At 40.1% G+C, this 23979-nt stretch overlaps 1 protein-coding gene across 1 annotated transcript in view; it reads left to right on the top strand.

Moving 5' to 3' along the window:
* The first annotated feature begins 415 nt into the window (after positions 1-415).
* Positions 416-23979, top strand: part of slc9a7 (solute carrier family 9 member 7) — an 87923-nt gene continuing 64359 nt past the window's right edge. The window contains exons 1-9 of the mRNA XM_062998154.1: positions 416-488; positions 572-886; positions 11866-12068; positions 12798-12875; positions 16205-16281; positions 17384-17496; positions 17912-18017; positions 21077-21218; positions 22030-22135. Of these exons, the coding sequence (XP_062854224.1) occupies positions 416-488; positions 572-886; positions 11866-12068; positions 12798-12875; positions 16205-16281; positions 17384-17496; positions 17912-18017; positions 21077-21218; positions 22030-22135 (1213 nt within the window). The remainder of the gene's footprint in view (positions 489-571; positions 887-11865; positions 12069-12797; positions 12876-16204; positions 16282-17383; positions 17497-17911; positions 18018-21076; positions 21219-22029; positions 22136-23979) is intronic.

Raw genomic sequence — 23979 nt, 5'->3', positions numbered from 1 at the left:
GCACTTTACTCACTTTACTCCCTCGAACTATATTCACCAGTGCACTCTGCACTTTACTCACTCGAACTATATTCACCACACCTGCACACATACCATGTAAAGCTCATATCTTGTACAATAACTGTACATCTTGGACTTATTATTCCAAATTTCATATATTTATGTTCATTCACATTCACCATTTTTGTACATCTGTACATAAAGAGTCTTTAATCAATACCTGTATATATTGAACAAATGGTGCTAGTTTTATGTAAGTTTTATGTAAGTTTATGTGTATATTTTTTTTAACTAATGTGTATTGCAACTGTGAGGGACTATGCACCTAAGATTTTCACTCACGTTTCACACATGTGTTAATGTGACGTGACAATAAAGTGATTTGATTTGATGTAAAAACTGTGCCAGGTCGGTTATGCGGACCAGTTTGGCTGTGGCGACCCCTATAAACAGTGTTGGATGGGATGTGTGGTTACCGGTGATAGGGAGTGAATAAACCACTGGACGGCGCCACAGAGCTGGTTTGACTGCAGCACTGGTTCTCGTTTGGTTTGACGCTATCTTCTCTTAGTACCAGAGGCGCAGCGCAGACCATCCTGCATCATGAAGGCGGATGTGAGCTTACAGCAATGGAGATCTCTTTGTAAGAACAGGTCGGTTTTATCGGCCGCAGTGTTCGTGTTAATCCAGGCTGCTCGGATAAACGCTGATGACGGAGCGATGGAGGAGCTGACTACAGAGAAGGAGGCTGAAGAAAGTCACCGCCAGGACAGCGTCAATTTACTCACATTCATTCTCCTACTGACACTCACTATTCTAACCATATGGCTGTTCAAACACAGACGAGTGAGGTTCCTGCACGAAACCGGACTGGCGATGATCTACGGTAAGAAATCTCAATGCACACGGTAGAAAACACGGTAGAAAACACGGTGGGCACCGACCGCAGCCTCTCCTCCAAATCCCGTGTAGCGGTCTCATGAAAACAGCTGAATGGCTGCTAGCTGCTGCTAAGCTAATGCATCATCATTTACATTTAGATTTTCAGTATTTAGCAGACGCCTTTATCCAAAGCGACTTACATTACAGTTACTTTATACAGTCTGAGCAATTGCGGGTTAGGGGCCTTGCTCAAGGGCCCAACAGCGGCAACCTGGCAGTGGTGGGGCTTGAACCAGCAACCTTCTGATTACTGGTTCTGTACTGTAACCACTAGGCTACAGCTTGCAGACACCTTTATCCAAAGTGACTTACATTACAGTTACTTTATACAGTCTGAGCAATTGCGGGTTAGGGGCCTTGCTTGAGGGCCCAACAGCAGCAACCTTTGGATTACTAGTCCTGTACCTTAACCACTAGGCTACAGCTTGCCCATCAGATCATACTAGACTGCACATGTAATGACTCAACAATTAAAATGTACATAGTAATTAATATATGCAGAGTTTTACTACGTGTGGTGTTTATTCACTGGTTGACCATATTTCTGAACATTTCTGGTCTGGTACTTTGGGCTCATCTGATTAGGACCATGCAAATTAAATTTTTTTTTTTTTTTTTACTGCATTTTCTCCCCCTTTTTACTGCACTCAATTTTTTGTCTTCCGCTGCTGAGAGATACCAGATTGCATCCGAGGAGAGCATGTCGCTGTACACGCCTCTTTCGAAACGTGCACAGCCCTCCTCTTCTCGCCCCTGCATTCTGCACAGGCAACTCTTCCGCCAATCAGGGTCCTTACACAGCATATGAAGACCCACCCACCCACACATAGTCCGGCCCCCACCCTGCAGATACGGTGGCCAGTTAGTATCTGCTGCAGGCACTGCCAATTATGCCCGCTAGATGGCACTCAGCTGACCGGTGGTAACACCGAGTTTCGAACCGGGAAGTTCCGCGGAATATCCTGCTGCGCCACCTGGGTACCCAGGACCATGCAATTTTACATTAATGCCCATGGCTTTGAAATGATATGTACAATGTCGTAATCACAAGTCCTCCCAAATATTTAGATAAGCTCAAAATGCCCCCCCCTCCCATCCAATATACATTTTACATCAATACACTGATGTAAAAATGATGGGGTGGCACAGTGGCTTAGTGGGTAGCACTGTCGCCTCACAGCAAGAAGGTCCCCCCAGTGTTATTTCATGGCTACAGCCTTGGATATGTCCAACTAGTATATGATCAGGTGCCCACATCATTTGGCCCTTTAGTTAGAGTGTATCGAGATATGGTGTTACACTATATCTACAGCCGTGGAAATACCATTGTTGGATCTCAACAGTTCATTTTACCATGCACTATAATTCACTCTGCAGTGTCATGTCATGGTGCAGGACTATTGAAGATGTATATGAATTTTGGATTTAGTTTATCCGTATTCATATGTTAACCACATGTGAACAGTTATGCAACTATTGTAAGCTTTCCTCTGTCCTGTCCATCAGTGGAAACTGACTCCCCCAGGTCCACGACTGACCAGACATGATGATGGCATGTTGGTCAACAGGCAGGGCCAGACTGTGCCAGTGGACAAAACTATACATGCTTCCACCTAATAGATTCCAAAAACTCCCCTTCACTTTGCATTTTTCAAGATTATATTTTGCATTCTGTGCATTCTGGAACCTTTGATATTTTCCAGACACCATTGCGTGTCACCTCCAACATGTGTTACGGTCATTGGCGGAGTCTCAGAACATATGTAGGACCACACTGTTCTTTTCATATTCTTCTGCTGCTTGGGTCAGGCCTCACTCAACCCAGCAGAAGGAGTTGATGTTACAGTGGCAATATGGGGATTTTCCATTAACTTGCCTCCCTCTCGCATGACTAATTGATGGCCTTTAGTAGGTTTTTTTATCCAAACGTACGTGGGACCACACTGTTCTTTTCGTATTCTTCTGCTGCTTGGGTCAGGCGTCACTCAACCCAGCAGCAGAAGTTGATGTTACAGTGGCAATATGGGGATTTTCCATTAACCTTATTGTGCCTGGTGAGTGCTTAGGCTGATGGTCTATAGTAGGTGCTTTTATTCAAAGCGACTTACAATTGTGACTACATACAATGCAAACGATTGAGGGTTAAGGTCCTTGCTCAGGGGCCCAACAGTGCAAAGTTGGCAATAGTGGGGCTTGAACAACAACCTTCAGATTTCTAGTCCAGTACCATAACCACTAGTCTACCTCTGCCCTATTTGCTTATTTATTGGTTAATTAATTATTAATATTCTTACTTGGGACCGGTGTTTTTCTTTGCTGTGACAAATTTGCCTAAATTTTATTTCTTTTGTTTGGAACATTAAATTATTCTTCAGTTTTTGTAACTAATTTATTTAGTTTGGCATAATAATCAAATAACAATATGGTAACCTCTTTATGCTTGGTTTGAATTATGAAGTCTATACCCAAAATGTGCTTGCGGTAGACAGGTTGTCAATAGTTGCTTCCAGCTTATAGATTCCAAAAATGTAATTCATCTTTAATCACCGGCTTTAATCCCGCCCCTATCTGAACAACAGGCCAATCGTTGTTCATGCAGCCATTCAGCCTCAGCCGGCAGGCAGAGCCGAGATTCGATACGATGTATTCGAGATCTCAGCTCTGGTGAACAGTATGTGTTTTTACCGCTGCGCCACCTGAACGGCCTGGCCTGGCCTTTATTTTGCATTTTGCCAGATTAGATATTTCTGTGCATTCTGGAACCTTCGATATTTTCCAGACACCCTTGCGTGCCTCCTCCAACGTGTATTATTGTCATTGGTCTCAAAACATAAAAAGTACCACACTGCTCTCCGTATTCTTCTGCTGTTTGGGTCCAGTCTCACTCAATCCAGCAGTAGGAGTTGATGTTACAGTGGCAATATGGGGATTTTCCATTAACCTCCCTCCCTCACGCACGACTAATTGTGCCTGTTGAGTGCCTAGGATGACGGCCTTTAGTAGATACTTTTATCCAAAGCGACCTACAATTGTGACTGCATACAATGCAAATGATTGAGGGTTAAGGTCCTTGCTCAGGGGCCCAACAGTGGCAGCCTGGCAGTGGTGGGGCTTGAACCGACAACCTTCAGATTACTAGTAAAGTACCTTAACCGCTAGGCTATTTTAAAGCTTAGAGTTTACCAACCACCACCAGTGCTTGCACGCAATACCTAACAAATTACTATCTACCGACCCATTTTAGAGTTAACAAATCATCACCCAGTCCTCAAGTTTAGTGGTAGCCAATTACCATCAGCACCTCATTTCAGAGTTAACCAATCATCACCCAGTCTTCAAGCTTCGAGGTAGCCAATTACCATCAGCACCTCATTTCAGAGTTAACCAATCATCACCCAGTCTTCAAGCTTCGAGGTAGCCAATTACCATCAGCACCTCATTTCAGAGTTAACCAATCATCACAGAGTCTTCAAGCTTAGAGGTAACCAATTACCATCAGCACCTCATTTCAGAGTTAACCAATCATCACCCAGTCTTCAAGCTTAGAGGTAACCAATTACCATCAGCACCTCATTTCAGAGTTAACCAATCATCACCCAGTCTTCAAGCTTAGAGGTAACCAATTACCATCAGCACCTCATTTCAGAGTTAACCAATCATCATCCAGTCCTCAAGCTTAGAGGTGACTAATTGTGCCTTGTGAGTGCCTAGGCTGATGGTTTTTAGTAGGGACTTTTATCCAAAGCGACTTACAATTGTGACTACATACAATGCAAACGATTGAGGGTTAAGGTCCTTGCTCAGGGGCCCAACAGTGGAAAGTTAGCGATAGTGGGGCTTGAACCAACGTTCTGATTGCTAGTCCAGTACCTTAACCACTAGTCTTGCCCTATTTGCTTATTTATTGGTTCATTCATTATTAACATTCTTATTTGGGACTGTTTGGCATAATAACTACATAACAATATGGTAACCTTTATGCTTGGTTTGAATTATAAACTGCATACCTAAAATTAATTCTGTTCTTGCGGTAGACAGGTTGTCAATAGTGCCGGATTGTGTTCACACATACAGTGAAACCAAACCCTGGTTCGATTGTGCTCCTCCTTAATTCCATATATAATATGCAGGGAAACATTCAATGCTTTTCAATTAAGCTAAAGCCTTTCAGTCAAAGCAGGCGAAGCTTACATGCATAAATCATTATCTTACTGCTTTTATGCTGGAGTTAGAGATGCCCTTTTTCTTCACATGTATCATTGTCTTCACGTTTTGGACACCTGACTTCTGGACTCTTAATAAAACGAATTAAAAACAAGAATCTCAGTCCTGATCTGTTGTGTAAATGTACGCCTCATTATGAAGAGGAAAAGCAGCCAGTCTTTTATCAAGCAAGAATAGGCAAAGGTTCCACTTGCAGAACTGCAGCAATTAGTGTCCCCAATTCCCAAATGATTAAAGAGTGTAACTAATAGGAAAGGGGATGGAAGACAGGGGTAATCATGCCATTTTTGAGTCTGTTACAGGCATCAAATTGCCTGGCATTTCCCAAAGCAGAACTGATGGATAACGGTGTGCGTACAATGAACTGTGACTATAAAAGAATGTAGACTTTTATGGAACCAGGTGTTACCAGGTGTTATGTAAATAGCCATGCATACTAACATAACGATAATCCTAAGAAAACAAAATACAATTAAGCTGGTCTGTTAAAACATAGGAAATGTTCTCTTTGAATTTTATCTGTTAAATAAAAATGAGAATTGTTTATTTTCTGTTTCTACAGGAAAGCTTTGCTAATTGAGAACATTTAAAAAATATATCTAAACTAGGGTTAGCGATACTCTCTACCCACGATACACTCTACCCACGATGCGATGCGATTCACGATACGTGATTTTTTTTTTTTTTTTTTTTTTTTTAAGCAAAATTAAATTGAAGACAAATTATGACAAAGTTTCCTTTTATTATTTCTCTTTTAAAAAAGAATATTTTATTTATCTAAATAATGAATGTCCTTTTATTTTTGAGGTAGGTACAAACTATGCAAAACAATGCTGCACATTTACCTTTTTCATAAAAAAACTGAAATGAAATAAATCCCACATTAAATAAATTAATGAATAATACAAATAAAGAAAGTATCCTGAAAATTCCGAACCTGGCAACCCTGTAGTGACGTCAACCAGGCGAGGTGAGTAGCGCCAGTGCCCTCTGCTGTTTAAAGTGAATATTGATTCATTATACATGTAAACCGATTTGAATCGGTACACATGTGAATCGATTTTTAACTGTCTTCTGGTACATTGTTACATCCCTAGTCTAAACCCTAGGACTCCACCAAACCACAATGAGAGCCAGAATCTCCCAAATAGTAATAGAGAAAATGTAATATAGTGATAAATATAGCTAGCAAAACCAGGAATGTCTAAAAGATTATAGAAATAAAAAAAAGAGATTTATTGAACACAAATTATCACTTACTGGTTTGATGAGTGTAAATATGATGTATAATGATGTAAATCAAATGCTGTGGTCATTACACTGGTCAAATCTCAATCTTGAGAGCTACCAAACAAAGTTTTGTTGACTAACTACTATGACAATAATGTCTTATCTATCTTATCTTATCATGAGCAGATTTTGGAATATTTTTTTAAACAGTGCTCACCACCACCATAATGATCTATAAAAACAATGCTGCATTATTTAATGTTATATTAAATTTATGTAATATTAATTATATGTTTCACTTTCTGTTCTGAAGATAGAATGTTTACATTTTTGTGAATGCATCAAATAAATACAAACATTTTAAACTTTTATAATTGCACTAATCTAGGGCTGCCGCGATTGGTCGACCTAGTCGATGACGTTGAGGCTAAAAATGCGTCGAAATACAGTGTTTCCATTCATATAACCCAGGGGTGTCAAACTCACGGCCCGCGGGCCAGATCCGGCCCGCCACGTCATTTTATGTGGCCCGCGAGAGCTTAAACGACTGTATGATTGTTGTGACGGTTCGAGTCGTTACAGAGACGCACTATATAATTTAATAGGACACCTGCACCTTTAAGCCTTTAACTGGTGACATCGTAGTCATGGCAACTAACTTTGACCTTCGCTAAGAAGCCATGTGACTTTTACGGCAAAAGAACGCGGGTAGTAATGTAAACAATAATAATAAATATAAATAATTATCTTGTAATATATTACCAAAGCATTGTCTGTAAGTAGTGGCGTTTATATTCTCAGTTGTTTGTAAATGTTTAGTGAGTATATCACAGCGTTTTAGTTACAAATTTACCGTAATTAAATACAATCGTTACCGTTACTATAGCAATTAGTATCTTTACACAAAATTTTAACTCCTTAGCGCTATTTCGCGTTTGGTTAAATCTCATATTGTACCAGATGTAACACTTGACTACAGCTGTGTGCTTTTACTGTTAAAAGTTCTTTATTGTTTTTATTGTTTGTATTTTTACTTCATTTTGATGCACACAGTGTATCACACAGCTGGGAAGCAAATAAAACCGACTATTCTGAACAGAGCTGTCTGTCTGTCTGTCTGTCTGTCTGTCTGTCTGTCTAGCTGAGCAAGGGGGATAAACTATTAGTGAGGGCAGAACAATTGTCTTAAAAATACACTGTAAAATCCTACATTAACTGCATCTCTCAAAATGCAGGCTGATTTTGTGACCTGCAAAGTGACACATCCCGCCAGTAGATGATGTTAAGAAATATTTACACATGATCCCAAAAAGAAGATAAGTAAGAAAATTAAGCATAAGGAGGAAATTTAATGAAAATGAAAACAAGTTTGTGCTTCAGGAAGAGAAAACGGTGCGTCTCTTGTGTTATGAGGCTGTGTCAGTGGTAAAGGAGGACAATATAAATGCAGAATTTAGCCTCCAAGAAAAACAACAGACTGCAATCACAGCAGAATACGTTACAATCGGCCCTTTGAGGGCCACAATAATGCTGATGTGGCCCTCGGTGAAAATGAGTTTGACACCCCTGATATAACCGATCATATGATTTCCCTCAGCACTACGTGCTGCATGCATGACCTACGTCGTATTTGGTCCAGTCGCTGGTTGGCGGCATTAAGCGTTAAGTCTTAAAAAATGCCGTCTGCAGCAGTCAGAGGCCGATTGTAGCGAGCTTTCAAAGAAAAGCTAAAAATTTTCCAAGACCCAAATCATCAAAAGTTTGAGAATACTTAAAACTGGCACAAAACTAAAAGGTGGTTTGTACACTGTGCAAAGCTTTGATGGTACCACAGCATCACCAGCGTGATGTTGCACGTCTATATTGTTTCATTACGCTTCTTAATCGCGGAGATCCTAGAATACCGTATTCCTTAGCGAGTTCAGTTAGGGCGCATTTTTACTTCTATATTGTTTCATTAAGCTTCTTAATTGCGGAGATCTTGGAATACTGTATTTCTTAGTGAGTTCAGTTAGACTGCTGCGCACTTTGCTGCGTTGGGCTCGTGATTTTTGTGGTTGCCGTGGGGCTCAAAGTGCAAAAAGCTTCTCATGTGAAACACTTACCACTGTGTTTACATCACTTACATACAGAATGTGAAGTAAGTTTTGAGTGAATGTGTAGATTAGAATCTGAACTCATTCTGTTTTTACTGTACGTTGGACTTAATGAGACGTGGCTACATCTAACTATTTTATTTCTGCTATAAGTTTAAGCACTTTGCTTTGTGTACGAAATACCATAAACACATGTTGCACTTTGTTTAATATGGAGCACTTGAGAATTTGATAATATGGACATAAACCCTGTTTACACTTAGTTTTGTGCCATATTATTATGCCATACAGTTTGTTGTTAAAATAAAAGAAGGTAAATGAGTTTCTGAATTACATTTTTCGAAGAAAATTAATCGTTAGATTAGTTGATTAATCGATAAAATAGTCTATAGATTAATCAATAGAAAAGTAGTCGTTAGTGGCAGCCCTACACTGATCTTCTGTGTGTGAGGCAAAACATAATAGTGTGGTTTTTTTCTCTCTATGTCCTTCATGGTCCGAGTGTTTTGCTGCAGGCCCGTGTCAGAGCGCTAAGCTGTATTAGCTGGATCCGAGGTTCACCGTGTGTGTTAAAGTGCAGTGCTGCTTGGCTCAGTGTGCAGCTGGCTCTAACCCAATTACTAATACAGCCTCATGCTGTTTAAACCCAGGACCTTGTGTGCACACATGCAGGATGTCTGGCTGTATCTTTTGTTTATTTATACAGGTTAATCCCATTATGAATAAAAAACCTGTTTAGCAGTGGAGTCCTGGAACAGTTACGCTCAAAGGTTTAAATACAATTGGAAAGGACATATACACTGATCAGCCATAACATTAAAACCACCTTCTTATTTCTACACTCACTGTCCATTTTATCAGCTCCACTTACCATATAGAAGCACTTTATAGTTCTACAATTACTGACTGAAGTCCATCTGTTTCTCTACATACTTTTTTAACCTGCATTCACCCTGTTCTTCAATGGTCAGGGCCACCACAGAGCAGGTATTATTTAGGTGGTGGATCATTCTCAGCACTGCAGTGACACTGACATGGTGGTGGTGTGTTAGTGTGTGTTGTGCTGGTATGAGTGGATCAGACACAGCAGCGCTGCTAAAGTTTTTAAATACCGTGTCCACTCACTGTCCGCTCTATTAGACACTCTTACCTAGTTGGTCCACCTTATAGATGTAAAGTGAGAGACGATCGCTCATCTATTGCTGCTGTTTGAGTTGGTCATCTTCTAGACCTTCATCAGTGATCACAGGACGCTGCCCACAGGGCGCTGTTGGCTGGATATTTTTGATTGGTGGACTATTCTCAGTCCAGCAGGGGTAGTGAGGTGTTTTTAAACTCCAGCAGCGCTGGTGTGTCTGATCCACTCATACCAGCACAACACACACTAACACACCACCACCATGTCAGTGTCACTGCAGTGCTGAGAATGATCCACCACCTAAATACTGTAATACCTGCTCTGTAGTGGTCCTGTGGGGGTCCTGACCATTGAAGAACAGCATGAAAGGGGGCTAACAAAGCATGCAGAGAAACTCTTTCTTGTCTTTTATGGTCTTTGCCTTATCACACTTCAGACCGTAACTCCTTAAGCCTTAATGCTGGAACAGTGATGATGTTGATGGGACACAGATAACAATATCATGCCCACCTGCCATGCCATTATAGGCCAGCAGGGAACATGGTGGTGCAATTGGCTTTCAGTGCCAGTTGCTTTAATTGGCAGTCTCTGTGCCTCATTAAGTATTAATTTGCTGCAGGTAGTAGGGATCTTTAAAAACAAGCTTAGTTGGTTAGCTCTCCTCTGGCTCATCTTGTTACCAGCTCTTATTTATGAGACCCAGATTCTGGTCTTGCTTCTACCCACCATTTTTTCCACCAGCCCCTTTTGCTGGTGTCTATTTGATATTTTTCCCCCCAAAACTCAGCTGGGCGGCACTGCATTTGTGCGGCTGCCACCAGCGGTCTATTTAAGATGTGTATGGCAATTAAGTGACAGTCAGCAGACTTTTTAACAGTCAGCAGTTTTGCTGAGTTTCCTGAGCTTATTCTTTTTTTTTGTTTTTTTGGAGCTTGGGCTTTTTTACTTGCACATACCTGGCATCATTGGCAACCCTGTTCTTATGCTTTTTCTCTTAGATCCCTTTCCGTTTTCTGTGCTCTTGTTTTGCTGAGAGCTTTATTGATTACGCCCCCTGTGGGGTGAGCGCATGGCCACCTGCGTTTCCTGGTGCTTCCTGGCATTTCCTGCATTTCATTTTCTTGGCGAGTGTGGAGTTTTTTGGTTGTTTTCTTTTGTGTTTTTGTGACTTTTTAACCACAGTATTGTTTAACTTTGGTCAAGTATACCTTAATTGGGTTCATTCTTCTAACATTGGAAATGCAGGGCTTCTTCTGGCACCTTTGTGGGCAAGGCTCTCATATATATATATATATATATGCACGCACGCACGCACACACACACACACACACACACACACACACACACACACACACTGATCAGCCATAACATTCAAACCACATCCTTGTTTCTACACTCAATGTTCGTTTTATCAGCTCCACTTACCATATAGAAGCACTTTGTAGTTCTACAATTACTGACTGTAGTCCATCTGTTTCTCTACATGCTTTGTTAACCCCCTTTTACCCTGTTCTTCAATGGTCAGGACCCCCACAGGACCACCACAGAGCAGGTATTATTTAGGTGGTGGATCATTCTCAGCACTGCAGTGACACTGACATGGTGGTGGTGTGTTAGTGTGTGTTGTGCTGGTATGAGTGGATCAGACACAGCAGCGTTGCTGGAGTTTTTAAATACCGTGTCCACTCACTGTCCGCTCTATTAGACACTCCTACCTAGTTGGTCCACCTTATAGATGTAAAGTGAGAGACGATCGCTCATCTATTGCTGCTGTTTGAGTTGGTCATCTTCTAGATCTTCATCAGTGATCACAGGATGCTGCCCATAGGGGCTGTTGCCTGGATATTTTTGGTTGGTGGAGTGTTCTTAGTCCAGCAGGGACAGTAAGGTGTTTAAAAACTTCATCAGCGCTGCTGTGTCTGATCCACTCATACCAGCACAACACACACTAACACACCACCACCATGTCAGTGTCACTGCAGTGCTGAGAATGATCCACCACCTAAATAATACCTACTCTGTGGGGGTCCTGGCCATTGAAGAACAGCATGAAAGGGGGCTAACAAAGCATGCAGAGAAACCGATGGACTACAATCAGTAATTGTAGAACTACAAAGTACTAATGTTATGGCTGATCAGTGTATATACTGTATATACAAAATGGCTATGTATGCATATATTTACAACTTATTTTGGTGTTGTTGGTGTTTAACTAGAGTCTCTCTGTTTTATCAGGTTTACTGGTGGGCGTGATTCTGCGGTATGGTATCCCCTCCACCAGTTACCACCATCAAACGCCTCCGAGCTGCTCTCTGAAGGAAGGTCCGGTCAGCACACTGCTGCTCAATATTAGCGGCAAGTTCTTTGAATACACGCTGAAGGGCGAGATCAACTCCCGTGAAATCCACAATGTGGAACAGAACGACATGCTTCGTAAGGTACACTTCCCTCTCTCTCTCTCTCTCTCTCTCTCTCTCGCTAACAAACACACACACTCTCTCACACACACTCACAGTTGTATAGTCCTGACATAGATAGCACTTTACCAGTAATTGCATACCCAAAAATCTAAGTTGTATGGTGGCTAAGACTTAATAATCAATAAATGTTCAAGCCAAATAGGTGTAGTTGAAGGTTCTTGTATGACTGAGCCATTCTTCTGACTTAAATTAAATTGCAAGGGTGTTCATAATTAAATGGTGAGTCTATCAGAGGACCCCTTGTAACAGTAAATTAAATACATTAAATACATTTTTCCAGAAGGAATGGCCTCATGGAAGCACAATGCTGCAAAAATCTAGTAATTAATTACAGTAAATATCTTTATCTTTATATTTATTTGTTGTGTGTAAATCCCACCAGTTTCCAAGTACCAAGTTAAGACGTGTAAATTTTGAAGTGGAGGTATGCAGTGGACTTGTATTACAAAGGGTGGCTAAATATTTGTTTAGGGCAGTTGTAGCCTAGCAGTTAAGGTACTGGACTAGTAATCAAAAGGTCGCTGGTTTAAGCCCCACCTGGACCCTTGAGCAAGGCCCTTAACCCTCAATTGCGTAGACAATATACTGTCACAGTACTGTGAGTTTCTTCGGATAAAAGCGTCTGCTAAATGCCGTAAATGTAAATGTTTATAAATAATTAGTAATTTTTTTTGCTTGACATTACAGGTGACTTTTGACCCAGAAGTGTTTTTCAACATCTTGCTTCCTCCCATCATTTTCCATGCTGGATACAGCCTTAAAAAGGTAGGTTTATTTTCCAGGATGATGGGTTGATTTCTCTGCCGGTGGGGTGTGGCGGAGATGGCGGGAGGTGGCTTGCTTGGATGGGTGGTCAGATTTCCTTTCATTATTCAGTGAAGCATTGGTCTGTAAAAGGTCTGTTGCTGCAGGTGTAGTTTTGTATTTTGAGAGGAACAAATGAGGAAACAACCCCTCACACACACACACACACACACACAAACACACACACACAAACACACACACACAAACCCACACTTTCACTTTCTGTGCTTCATTCAGAAACAACCACAACTTAATAAGCAGCACTTTGGGGAAACTTGGTCTAGACGTAAATATTGTATGAATTTTTTGTGGGTTTGCTAGCAGGTTACACTATATGGCCAAAAGTTTCTAATAATTAAGTTTAGATGTTTTAGAAGTTCATGCTTCTTGGTGTGCATGAACTTCTAAAATCTGGTGGAAAGTCTCTCCATACTGTTACAGCCACGCAGGCGATAGGTGGGGATTTGGATTCTCTAAATTGCCCTTGGGTATGTGTGAAGTGAGTTAACAGGTAAGTTCTGCAAAGAATCGTGTCCTCAGGTGAACACAGTGCATTGAACCTCTTAGTGTATTGGGCTGCGTAGTTGCAGGCCGGTCAGAGTGCAACCAAATAACCTAGTGTCCATCATCAAAAGCACCTGAATGTGCAAGTAGGCATCAGACCTGGGAACTGGAGCAACGGAAGAAAGTAGACTGGTCAGATGAATCCTGTTTATATGGACGGCTGGGCATGTGTGCATACGACAGCAGGATGCACTGTAGAACAATCCACATTGCCAGTATTAGTACTGTGTTTGTAATAAAGTGGGCAGTCCTACCCAGTATTACTATTGTGTTTGTAATAAAGTGGGCGGTCCTACCCATAATTAGTATTGTGTGTCACTATTGGGGTCTGAATACTTTCTGAATCCCTTGTGGTGTATTTTTGACCATATCATTATTTGCGGTTAAAATGCAGAAACTCAGGTAGATTCCAGTCCTCTCTCTCTCTCTCTCTCTCTCTCTCTCTCTCTCTCACACACACACACACACACACACACGCACACACACGCACACACAGACTAAAACGGTTTGGAATGAGGCTCTGAAACCACATTGTGTAACTGAAATGGGAACTTACAGTTTTTTTTATGCTAATATGAACATTTAATTGAAGGCTAAAAGGTGTTGACAGAGTTTTGCTTTAACCTCATTGTTAAGCTCTTTGTTTCACAAGTGCTGAAGCAAGCAAAACCTTAAATTGCAGAGGTTTTTGTCAGTCTGCTGATTAAGCAAAAAGGAAAGGGACGACTGTTTTTCAGTCAGCCGAGAGGGACAAAGGGCACAAGCAACATGGGCATAAAATCTTTGTCCTTTTTTTTTCTGTACAAGCCAGCACAGACTTAAATCCATGTACATGGAGAAGAAGCCATGAAAAAGACACAAGCAAAAGGGGCTGGTGGAAAAAAAGACTGGGCAGAAGCAAGGTAACAAGATGAGCCAGTGGAAAGCTAACCATCTAAACCGGTTTTAAAGATCCCTACTGGCTGCAGCGAATTAATACTTAATGAGGCACAGAGATTGACAATTAAAGCAACTGGCACTGACAGCCAATTGCACCACCATATTTCCTGCTGGCCCATAATGGCATGGCAGGTGGGCATGATGCTGTTATCTGTGTCCCATCAACATCATCACTGTTCCAGCATTAGGGCTTAAGGAGTTACGGTCTGCAGTGTTCTAATTGAATGTGTGATGTGGCGAAGACCAGCTGTGTTTGACATTAGCATCAAGGCTGTGAGAAGTGACCCTGGTCCTGACCTCGCGATCACAGGCGATGGGTCTCAAAAATGTCTTATTTTTGGTTGGCTTTTAATTTAATTGCCATTTTCCTTAAGCTTGTTTGCACATAAACTGTATGGCCAAAACTAAGCAGACACTCCTAATTTTTGAGCACTAAAAGGTTCATAAGAACACCAACCCTTTTGAAAACCGTTGGGATGAATACCATCTCTGGAACTTATCTGGAAGAATCCACTTTCCTTTTTTTTTTTCCAAAAAGTAGATGTCAAGAGCCACTCTGTAAAAGGCACAGCAGTAAAATACGCTAGCACATCAGAGCTGGGATTTTGAATACATTGTATGGCTCTGCCCTCCGGCTGGGCGGCTACACGAACAACGATTGGCTGTTGTTCATAGGGTGGGACAAGCCGGACCAGGGTTCCTCATAACTGGTGCAATTGCGACCTGGCTGATTGATGGCACCTGCGCAGAGTTGGGGAATAATGCTGATCAGGGTGTGGCTCTCCGTACACAAGGCTGATCCGCATATGAACTCGTCTCGTGCAGGTGAAAAGATGTAGTCAGTACTGCACACGTGTCGGTGGGGGTGTGTGTCAGTTGCGAAACTCCTCAGCCAGCAGTGGAGGGTTGTATCGGTACAGGTGAAGCATAACACAGTCAGGGTAATTGGATACGACTAGATTAGGGAAGAAAATGGGGGGGGGGGGGGGTTGCTAGTAGTCCCAAACTTCACTCCAGTCACTGTGTAGACACTGCATTACACAAAACTGTTCTTCTGATTCTTTGTGCAGTTTAGTAAGATGGGATGCTGAATCACAGTCTCTCACACATATACAGGGGTCCAGTGTTATCCAGAATCCCAAATCTTCTGATTATAAATTTGTGTTTGTTGTCTGTTTTCCTAGTCATAAAACTGGCACTTCTCAGTTTACACCAGTAGATTGTAGCATATGTTTAAGCTTCTTAATGCAAATGAATCACTTGCTTGAAACCTTTAATTAGCCTGACTTGCTAAATGCTGGTTTCGGCCCATGACTGCATCCGATCACTAGTAGTATTAGAGCATGTGGGGGTGGGACAGACTGAAAGCGTGATTCAGCATCTTAAGACAGACCTGTGCTTCCCGTTTCTTGTCTGTGTGCAGAATTAAACAGTATAAAACATGTTGAAAGCCTTTAGTTTGATTAGAATTGGCTGTGATGAAATGCCTTGAATGCACAGGCCTTTCAACAGTATCAGAATATCATTGACATAATCTCACCTGTTCTGTAAACCCTATATTAAAATTTTTTTCCATCTCAGTCCCACCCACTATCACTCAATAGGATTTTAGGAGGATAAAAGCATGCAGGATCCAAAACAATGTATGGCTTGTGTGATGTTAATTGGAGAAGGACGCCAATAACCTTTGTTAATAAAAGTGCCTAAGATTCTGGTCTCACATGATTAATTGGAAAGGCAGGAAAACCATCCGGCGAACTAATGATTCATCTTTGTCTTTTCCTCAGAGACATTTCTTTAGAAATCTGGGCTCCATCATAACATACGCTTTTCTGGGAACAGCCATCTCCTGCTTTGTTATTGGGTAAGATCACCACAATCTTCAGTGCATGATACAAACAGTTTAGCCAGTGGGGAACACATTTTTTGGGCAGTTTTTTTCTGTGCTTATTGAACTAAATATAAAATTTTCTTAAATTGGCATATTGCTAATCTACACTATATAGTATACAAATGTGGACATCCCTCCCAGTCACTGAGGTCAGGTGTTTTATACCTGTTGCTAACAGGTGTCAGGTGTCCATACACTTTTGCTTCTGACTTGATGTAACCATATTTGAAATGTAACAATATCATAAAACTATGTAAGAAATGTTTTCTTTAGTACACAAACTGTTTTAAAGGTGCTCTGGGCTATTTTATTGTTTTTATTAATTGAGGGTGGAAATACCCGAATAACCATTACAATATTAAAATTAGGTGAATGTAACATGTAGATTACTATATTAATGTACATTTTAAATAAAATGTAGTTAAAAAAGAAAAATTGTGTGAACAAATGGAAGCATTTGCTATGTACACACTCGATTGTGCTTGTAAGAAAATAGGAAAGTGGCCGCTCAGCTGGCGCAGCGATAAAACACGCTAGCACACCAGAGCTGGGATTTCGAATACATCGTAAGCTGCATGAACAACGATTGACTGTTGTTCATAGGGTAGGATAAAGCCAGATACGGACTCCTCATAACTGAGGGAATTACGACCTCTGCTGGCTGATTGATGGCATCTGCACTGAGGAATAATGCTGATCAGGGTGTGGCTCTCCGTGCACAAATCTGATCGCCATATGAACTCGATTTGTGCAGGTGAAAAGATGCAGTCTCGCTCTCCTTAATCGGGGCGGGGGTCAGCACCAGTAGAGAGGAAGCATAATTCAATTGGGTAAAAAATGGGGTTGTATAAACGATTAGATGTAATAGAAGTGTGTGTAATATAATACAAGCGACTTTCTTAGCAGTAGTGACTCGTAACTGAATTAAGAAGGTGGACTTTTACTACCTCTCTTACCTCCCTGCACAGTCCAGGTACTCAAGTACTTGCTTGTTTTCCCCATTACCCAAGTATCCATTACATACTAAATATTTATAAGGTCAGATGTGAATGCCAGCTTTCTGTTTGTGTTTTAGGAATCTCATGTATGGAGTGGTGAAGCTGATGCAGATGGTCGGCCAGCTCACTGATAAATTCTATTACACAGACTGCCTCTTCTTCGGAGCGATCATTTCAGCTACAGACCCAGGTAACCATCCCTCGCCCTTTCTAGTTCCCTCCCTGTTAAATAAAAATAAAGAAATTTTTCCAATTTCTTTTAGGCGATAACTGTCATTAGTCAGTGTTTATAGACTACAGCATCTCACAACACATGATAATGAAACATCACACTTCTACTGGGGGAAGTAACATTTAATGGCAACAAGATTGACTGAATATAGACAGTGGTTACAGGCCATGTCTGGGAATACTTTAATATTTTAAATACTTTAGTTAACTACTTAAAACCTTGTTTACCTGACTATAAAGTATGTGAAAGCTGGTGTAGTATGCAGTTATTTTTCAAACATTTTACTTAATGGCACTTAAGTAAATTTAACTCATTTGTACTCACTACTAGATCCTTAGTATGCTGAACTGTAGCTGTGTGTTTGTGATTATAGTCACTGTTTTGGCTATCTTCAATGAGCTTCATGCTGATGTGGATCTCTATGCCCTGCTGTTTGGCGAGAGTGTGATGAACGATGCAGTGGCCATCGTCCTCTCTTCGTGAGTTATGTTTGACTTATCTACTCTCAATCATTTTTACATTCAAAGTTAGCTCACTTGTATTTGCTGGAATGCACATTTTTTCAATAAATGCATGGTACATATTTTATATGAATTACATATAATAAATTTGGTGTAAATTGAGTGGCTTGTTAATGAGTGGCATCTTTTTTCTTTGTAATTCATTTCTGAATTCCTCCAGTTTGCAGACTTTTCTCTTGCTTGAGATCAATTTACTCTTTTTAATTTGCTCTTCTGTAGCTGGAAAGCATAGCATAGTTTAAGTAATCTTCTACATACTATAAAATATGCTGTTACTACAGCCTTAGGTTATATACATTAAATTGCATATGTCACGGTCAGTGAAATGTTAAATGTTGGACTGATGGTAGTTACTTACAGTTCTAAGTAACTTAGATAAGCAACAGCAAGGACAGGCAGCTGTGGTGAGTACCCACAGACAGTGGTCAGAGGAGGAATAGACCACAAATCGCTGACCAGTTGTTAAGCGGTTCAAGCTTAGTGACGCCAGAAGACATGAAGGCTATAAAAGCACCTCTGTGGCTCAAATTGTAGATCGTTTCAGGTGATTAAGGGAATGTCACAACACACAATGCATCAAACCCTTCTATGCATAGGGCTGAGAGTTTTAGTGCCAGTCAAGGTGCCCATGCTGTTGAAGTACAGAAAGGAGCTGCTAATGTCCAAGATGTCTTGTGTAATCCACGTCTCACCTTCATTGTAATATGTTATCATGTTGGCTAAATATTCTTGTAGCTGTTAGAAATACTAACTACAACCTGTTTTATTAACATTTCCTTAACTCACATCAGTCCAGCCCGGCCCTGTATTTCTTCATGTGTTCTTCATATTCTCAGCTTACAATACAAATTTAATCACATAGCGTCACAGTAGCGTTCTCCAGATAGAATTATACAGACTCTATAAACCGAAAGCAAAAACTGCTTAGATTAAACCACCCAGTAAGATATCTTTCACTTTCATTATTTTTTCCTTTCTTTTTTCTCTGGATGGATGGATTTGTATACACATTAATCAGATTGTTAAACGTCTGGCACTTGTACTGGGTTCAAAGTGCTGTGCCATTTTACTTGGGATTTTGGTTTTACAATCCTTATTGTTACAAACTCCTATTGTTAAATGTCAGGGTACAAATATACCCCCTACACAATTACAAACAGATGCACACACCAACTGAAAATGACATTGACCACTGTAGTGCAGTGGTTCTCAAACTGTGAGACAAGTAGTAAAGATGGTTCCAGAAGCTTCTCCAGCTCGTACCTTAGAAGATCTTGGACTAGACTGAAGAAATTTGCAGACTGGTCTTAAATAAGAAGAATCGTGTAAGATTCTTGTATGAAAAAAAACCTAATAATAATCTTACATAGATCACCCTAATAGTGTTATCAAGCATCACAAGCTTAGTTTGGGATTAACCTACACTGATCTCAATGCTAAACCCTTTCACTAAAATAAAACATGCCACTGCACATACAGGTATAGTTCATTTCCATAAAATGCTTTATAGATGGTTCTTGAAGGTTTTTGTTTAATCAGGGTTGGTACTCTGTTGTAGTGTGAGGGATTTAAGGTGGTACCGCCGCCAGTGCCAGAGTCAACAAAGAATTTTCCTCTAGCCCCATCTGCTGCCCAAAAGAATCAGTGTATAAGGTGGCTCTTCTCGAAAATTCCCCCTAACCTGCAATGCAAAAAAATCTTGAAATGACATTGTTTAGCTGTGGATTTACGACGGCGTATTAGGGCCACTTCAAATAAAAAATATTTTTTAAGTTTCGAATAAAGTCAAAATTATTTAGAGAATAAAGTCGTATAAGTTTCGATTTCGAGAATAAAGTCGTAATGATTTCGAGATTAAAGTGGAAATGTTATGGCCATATAACCTCCTTATGTAAAAATGAGGGATGTTCATGATTTGGTTATACTTTCATATTGGTTTCACAAATAAAGAAATCCCAATCTCATGCACATCAGCGCCAGTTTGTTATTACTGTAAGGATGCTGAAACAGCTTTGTAATAAACTGGGTTTATTTAGAAGAACGTGCACCACTGGTGCCCTCAGCGTCTGTGTCGTCACCAGTACTTCAACCGAGCCTTATGGCATATGGACTCGTACGATAAACTAAAGCTGTAGCATCGCTATAAATGGTTGCATTGACGGGTTTAGTCATCATGACATGTGGATGAAAGTGTACAATACAAACAACCACCCAAAAAAGTAATCGCGAGTTACTGGATAACCACAGTAACTCGCATTCAAGGCTGTCCTCAGCGCTTGCGTGCCGATCCAGGTACTGAGACCCGTGCTTTTCTGAACTGACAAGCCTACGACGGCTGCACACTCTTTGGCCATAATATTTCGAATTTATTCTCATAATCATTTCGACTTTATTTTCGAAATCAAAACTTAAAAATATTTTTTACAGTGGCTCTAATATGCTTTCGTAGATTTTGAATAGATATAATCAAAATATATCAATATACTCTATCTATCTACACTTATTCATCAATAACAGCAAAGTGAAAACATGTTTTTTAGAGTTTTTAAAAAAAATTATAAACATAGAATTGAAATCCTTTATCTCATAAAATTCCTTGTTGTCCTTTGAAATCCTTTTAGTACTTTCTTTTACTAGGGAACAAAGCTTTAAATTAGGCTGTTTGATTTCTGTTGCTTTGTGGTTTTATGAAGACCAGTCCTCTCTTTCTTAATTTGCAAATTAATGGAAAAAAATCTGAAAGGGAAGAATAAAACAGAAGTGAAACAGATTTTATTATTGAATTACACTGTTTATGTAAGGTGTGAAAATGTTTTGCATGGTGTGAAAATGTTTATTGCATTGTTGTGTTGCATTATATTAATCGGTTCAGCCAAAATCACATTGAAATGATTTACAGTAAAATAGTGTAAACTTTGACAGTCAACAAATTTTAATGTTATTTTCTATTATTGGCCTTTTTGCATTACTTTTTTTTAATAATAAATAACCAAACTGTTTTGTGTGTTTTTCCATAGATCTATTGTGGCCTATCAACCCACTGGCACAAACACTCACACGTTTGATGCCTCAGCATTCTTTAAATCAGTTGGCATTTTCCTGGGTATCTTCAGTGGCTCTTTTGCGATGGGCGCAGTCACTGGGGTCGTCACTGCTCTTATATCCTTTCAGCTGTTAACTCACATTTAGTAAAACTAAAGCCCTGATCTTTTAGGAGGTTTATACTGGGCTGTGTTTAATGGTTTTGTGAATGTTTTTTCATCAGTGTCTCTGTAATGATAACCATATCATCTAGTTCCTATGGGTTAAATCAAAATCACCTTTGTACATTTACATTTATGGCATTTAGCAGACAGTTTTATTCATTCTAAACATAAGACACCAGTGGAATCTAAGACCCTCATGAAATCCTAATCATTTAGCTTAGTCACATTAAAATTGTCTTTTTTTAATAAGCATCAGACCTTTTTAAATTTAAGGTGAATTTAAGGTAGACTTAATTTAGACTTCATGTACACTAAAATGAGTAATTATTTCATTGACCAGCAAAGAGCATGTTAATACTTTATGGGGTGTTTTGTCTGGGGTGTGTTACAGCATTGCGCACATTGATTTTGGGGAAACCGGACCCACTGCGAGCCTGGCCAGGATAAAGCAGTGGTATAACATTAAAAAAAAGAGAATTTTAAGTAATTTGTAACTGTAATTCAAATAATTATATATTTAATCCTATGTAAATGGTTTACAAAATCAGAGATTCTAGTTCTTATAAAGGAAAGCAAGCATGTCAGCATGTTCATGCAGTAGATATAAAAAGTGTTTAAACAACTTATCCATCAGTACAAACACTCTCTTCACTGAAACATAGATTATGTAAAGCATCAGGATTCTTCTTTACTATCACTGTGATCTGTATCTCTTATAAACAAATTACCATTTTATTGTTTAAAAGCTTTAACTTTGAGCTCACGTCACTAAATTCACCAAGCTGCACTGTTTTCCTCTGCTGGAGACTGCGCTCTTCTTCCTCATGTCTTGGAGCACCTTCCTACTGGCCGAGGCTTGTGGCTTCACAGGTGTGTTTATGTTTATTTATCTAAGTCTTGTTTAGTTAATTTAAAACCTGGTGAAGATTAATGCAGAACTCTGTGCCATGCTTGAATCAACAAACTCCGACACACCAAAAGATCCTACAGTGGAGGCTGTTACGCAAGGAGGGGTCGAATGTTAATGCTAATGGTTTTGGTCAGGTGTCCACAAACTTTTAGCTATACGTTTTCTTAAAGAATTTGGAATATTTTACTCTTTGTGTGTTTAATTATTGCTGTTAATTCTCTTAAACCTTTATTTATCTGACAAAGACCAAAAAAGATTCCAATGTTTTTAGTGACCAAATTCATTTGTTTGTTCGTTTTACTACTGATTTCTCCTATTCAGGGTTGCAGTGGGGATGATTTACTGGGTGAAAAGGCAGGAAACACCCCAGACAGGTCACCAGTTTATTACAGGGCAAACACACAGCAGTTTCAGTCTGTAAAAAACAGTTCCATCTAAAAAGTCTTTCTCTGGAATCATCTTTTTTTTTTTTTCATCCTTTGAAATCTGTGCATTTGTTCAGATTACCAGTCTGAACTGAACACCCTGTTTTCTTTATAAGGAAAGTCACTGAAGACTTAAACTTGATCTATATATTAGGTTCTACAGGGTGTCCCAAAATGAACTGACATTTTAAATTTGACTAAATTTTTTCGCGGCAAAACCTGAGTTAGAGATTTTTTAAATTGCTGTCATTAGTAAACGTTGAGGTTAAATCATGAAAAGGTACACAATCGAACAACGCATAGAAATTGTAAAAATTCACATTAAAAATGGTGATGTGAATTGGCCGCCAAGATCATGTGACTTGACGCCGTTAGACTTCTTTCTTTGGGGTTATCTTAAGGATAAAGTGTACACCAACAGACCACAATCTATTGAGGACCTCAAAGAAGAAATTCGACACAACATTGCTGAAATTTCTCAGCAGTTATGTCAACATGTCATGGATACATTTCATCAAAAGAGTGAACATGTGCTGTCACGGTTGAGGCGGTCATTTGTCAGATGTTTTGTTTTGTACATAACCTCTGTTATGATTTTCCTACGGGTGGACTCAATCGCGGAGCGTCGGCCCGGGAGAGGCGGAACCGACGCAATCTAAACTCGCCGTGAACCTAAATTAAGTAGAGTGGCTGGAAAAGAGGGCGGGGCCAGCCCAAGCCAACAGAAATAACGAACTGAAGGTTCACGTGTGAAAATAAAACCCCAATAACTAAATAAACAGTTCTGGAGTTTAGTATACGCTTGATGCGCTAATAAAAAATAATATATTCACGCGCTGCACCTATGCGCGCTTGTCCAGCGAGTGAGTTTCGAACCGGGAACCTCGGACTCTATGACACAGTGACTTAAACCGGAGAGCCACAGCGCCACTGGTGTCGATGCCGACGGTTTGGGATATAAAGGGCAAACAAAAGAATCGCCTTCTTGCGAATTCAAACAAAAGATGAGTTCGGAAAATCAGGGAAACTTAGATTATTCTCTTTCAATTAATTAATCATTCTTTTCTGCATTATTAACAAAACAGAAAAATAAAATAAAATTAAAGAGCAGGTTCACGCCCGGGAGCTGAGAAGTTAGAGGCGTGCTTTTGAACTTTAATCTCAGTACTCCCGAGAATGGGCGTGACCACCTCAAAAGTTACAGAGCACCGAGCGTGTTCGCTCGTGCCGGCAAAGAAAGGGTAACAACCTCGATCCCCGTAGGGAACGAGTAGAGAGCCTGGAAATGGCGAGAAACTCCCCGCTTCACTTGAAGGACGGGGAGAAGAAAGGTTTTAAGGCTCTACCTCTAGCAACGAGGCGGAGTGACAGAGAAAGAG

This window comes from Trichomycterus rosablanca, chromosome 6 (genome assembly GCF_030014385.1).
Source record: "Trichomycterus rosablanca isolate fTriRos1 chromosome 6, fTriRos1.hap1, whole genome shotgun sequence".
Lineage (NCBI taxonomy): Eukaryota > Metazoa > Chordata > Actinopteri > Siluriformes > Trichomycteridae > Trichomycterus > Trichomycterus rosablanca.
The sequence above is the reverse complement of the archived record's forward strand: the minus strand, read 5'-3'. Positions and strand labels throughout refer to the sequence as shown.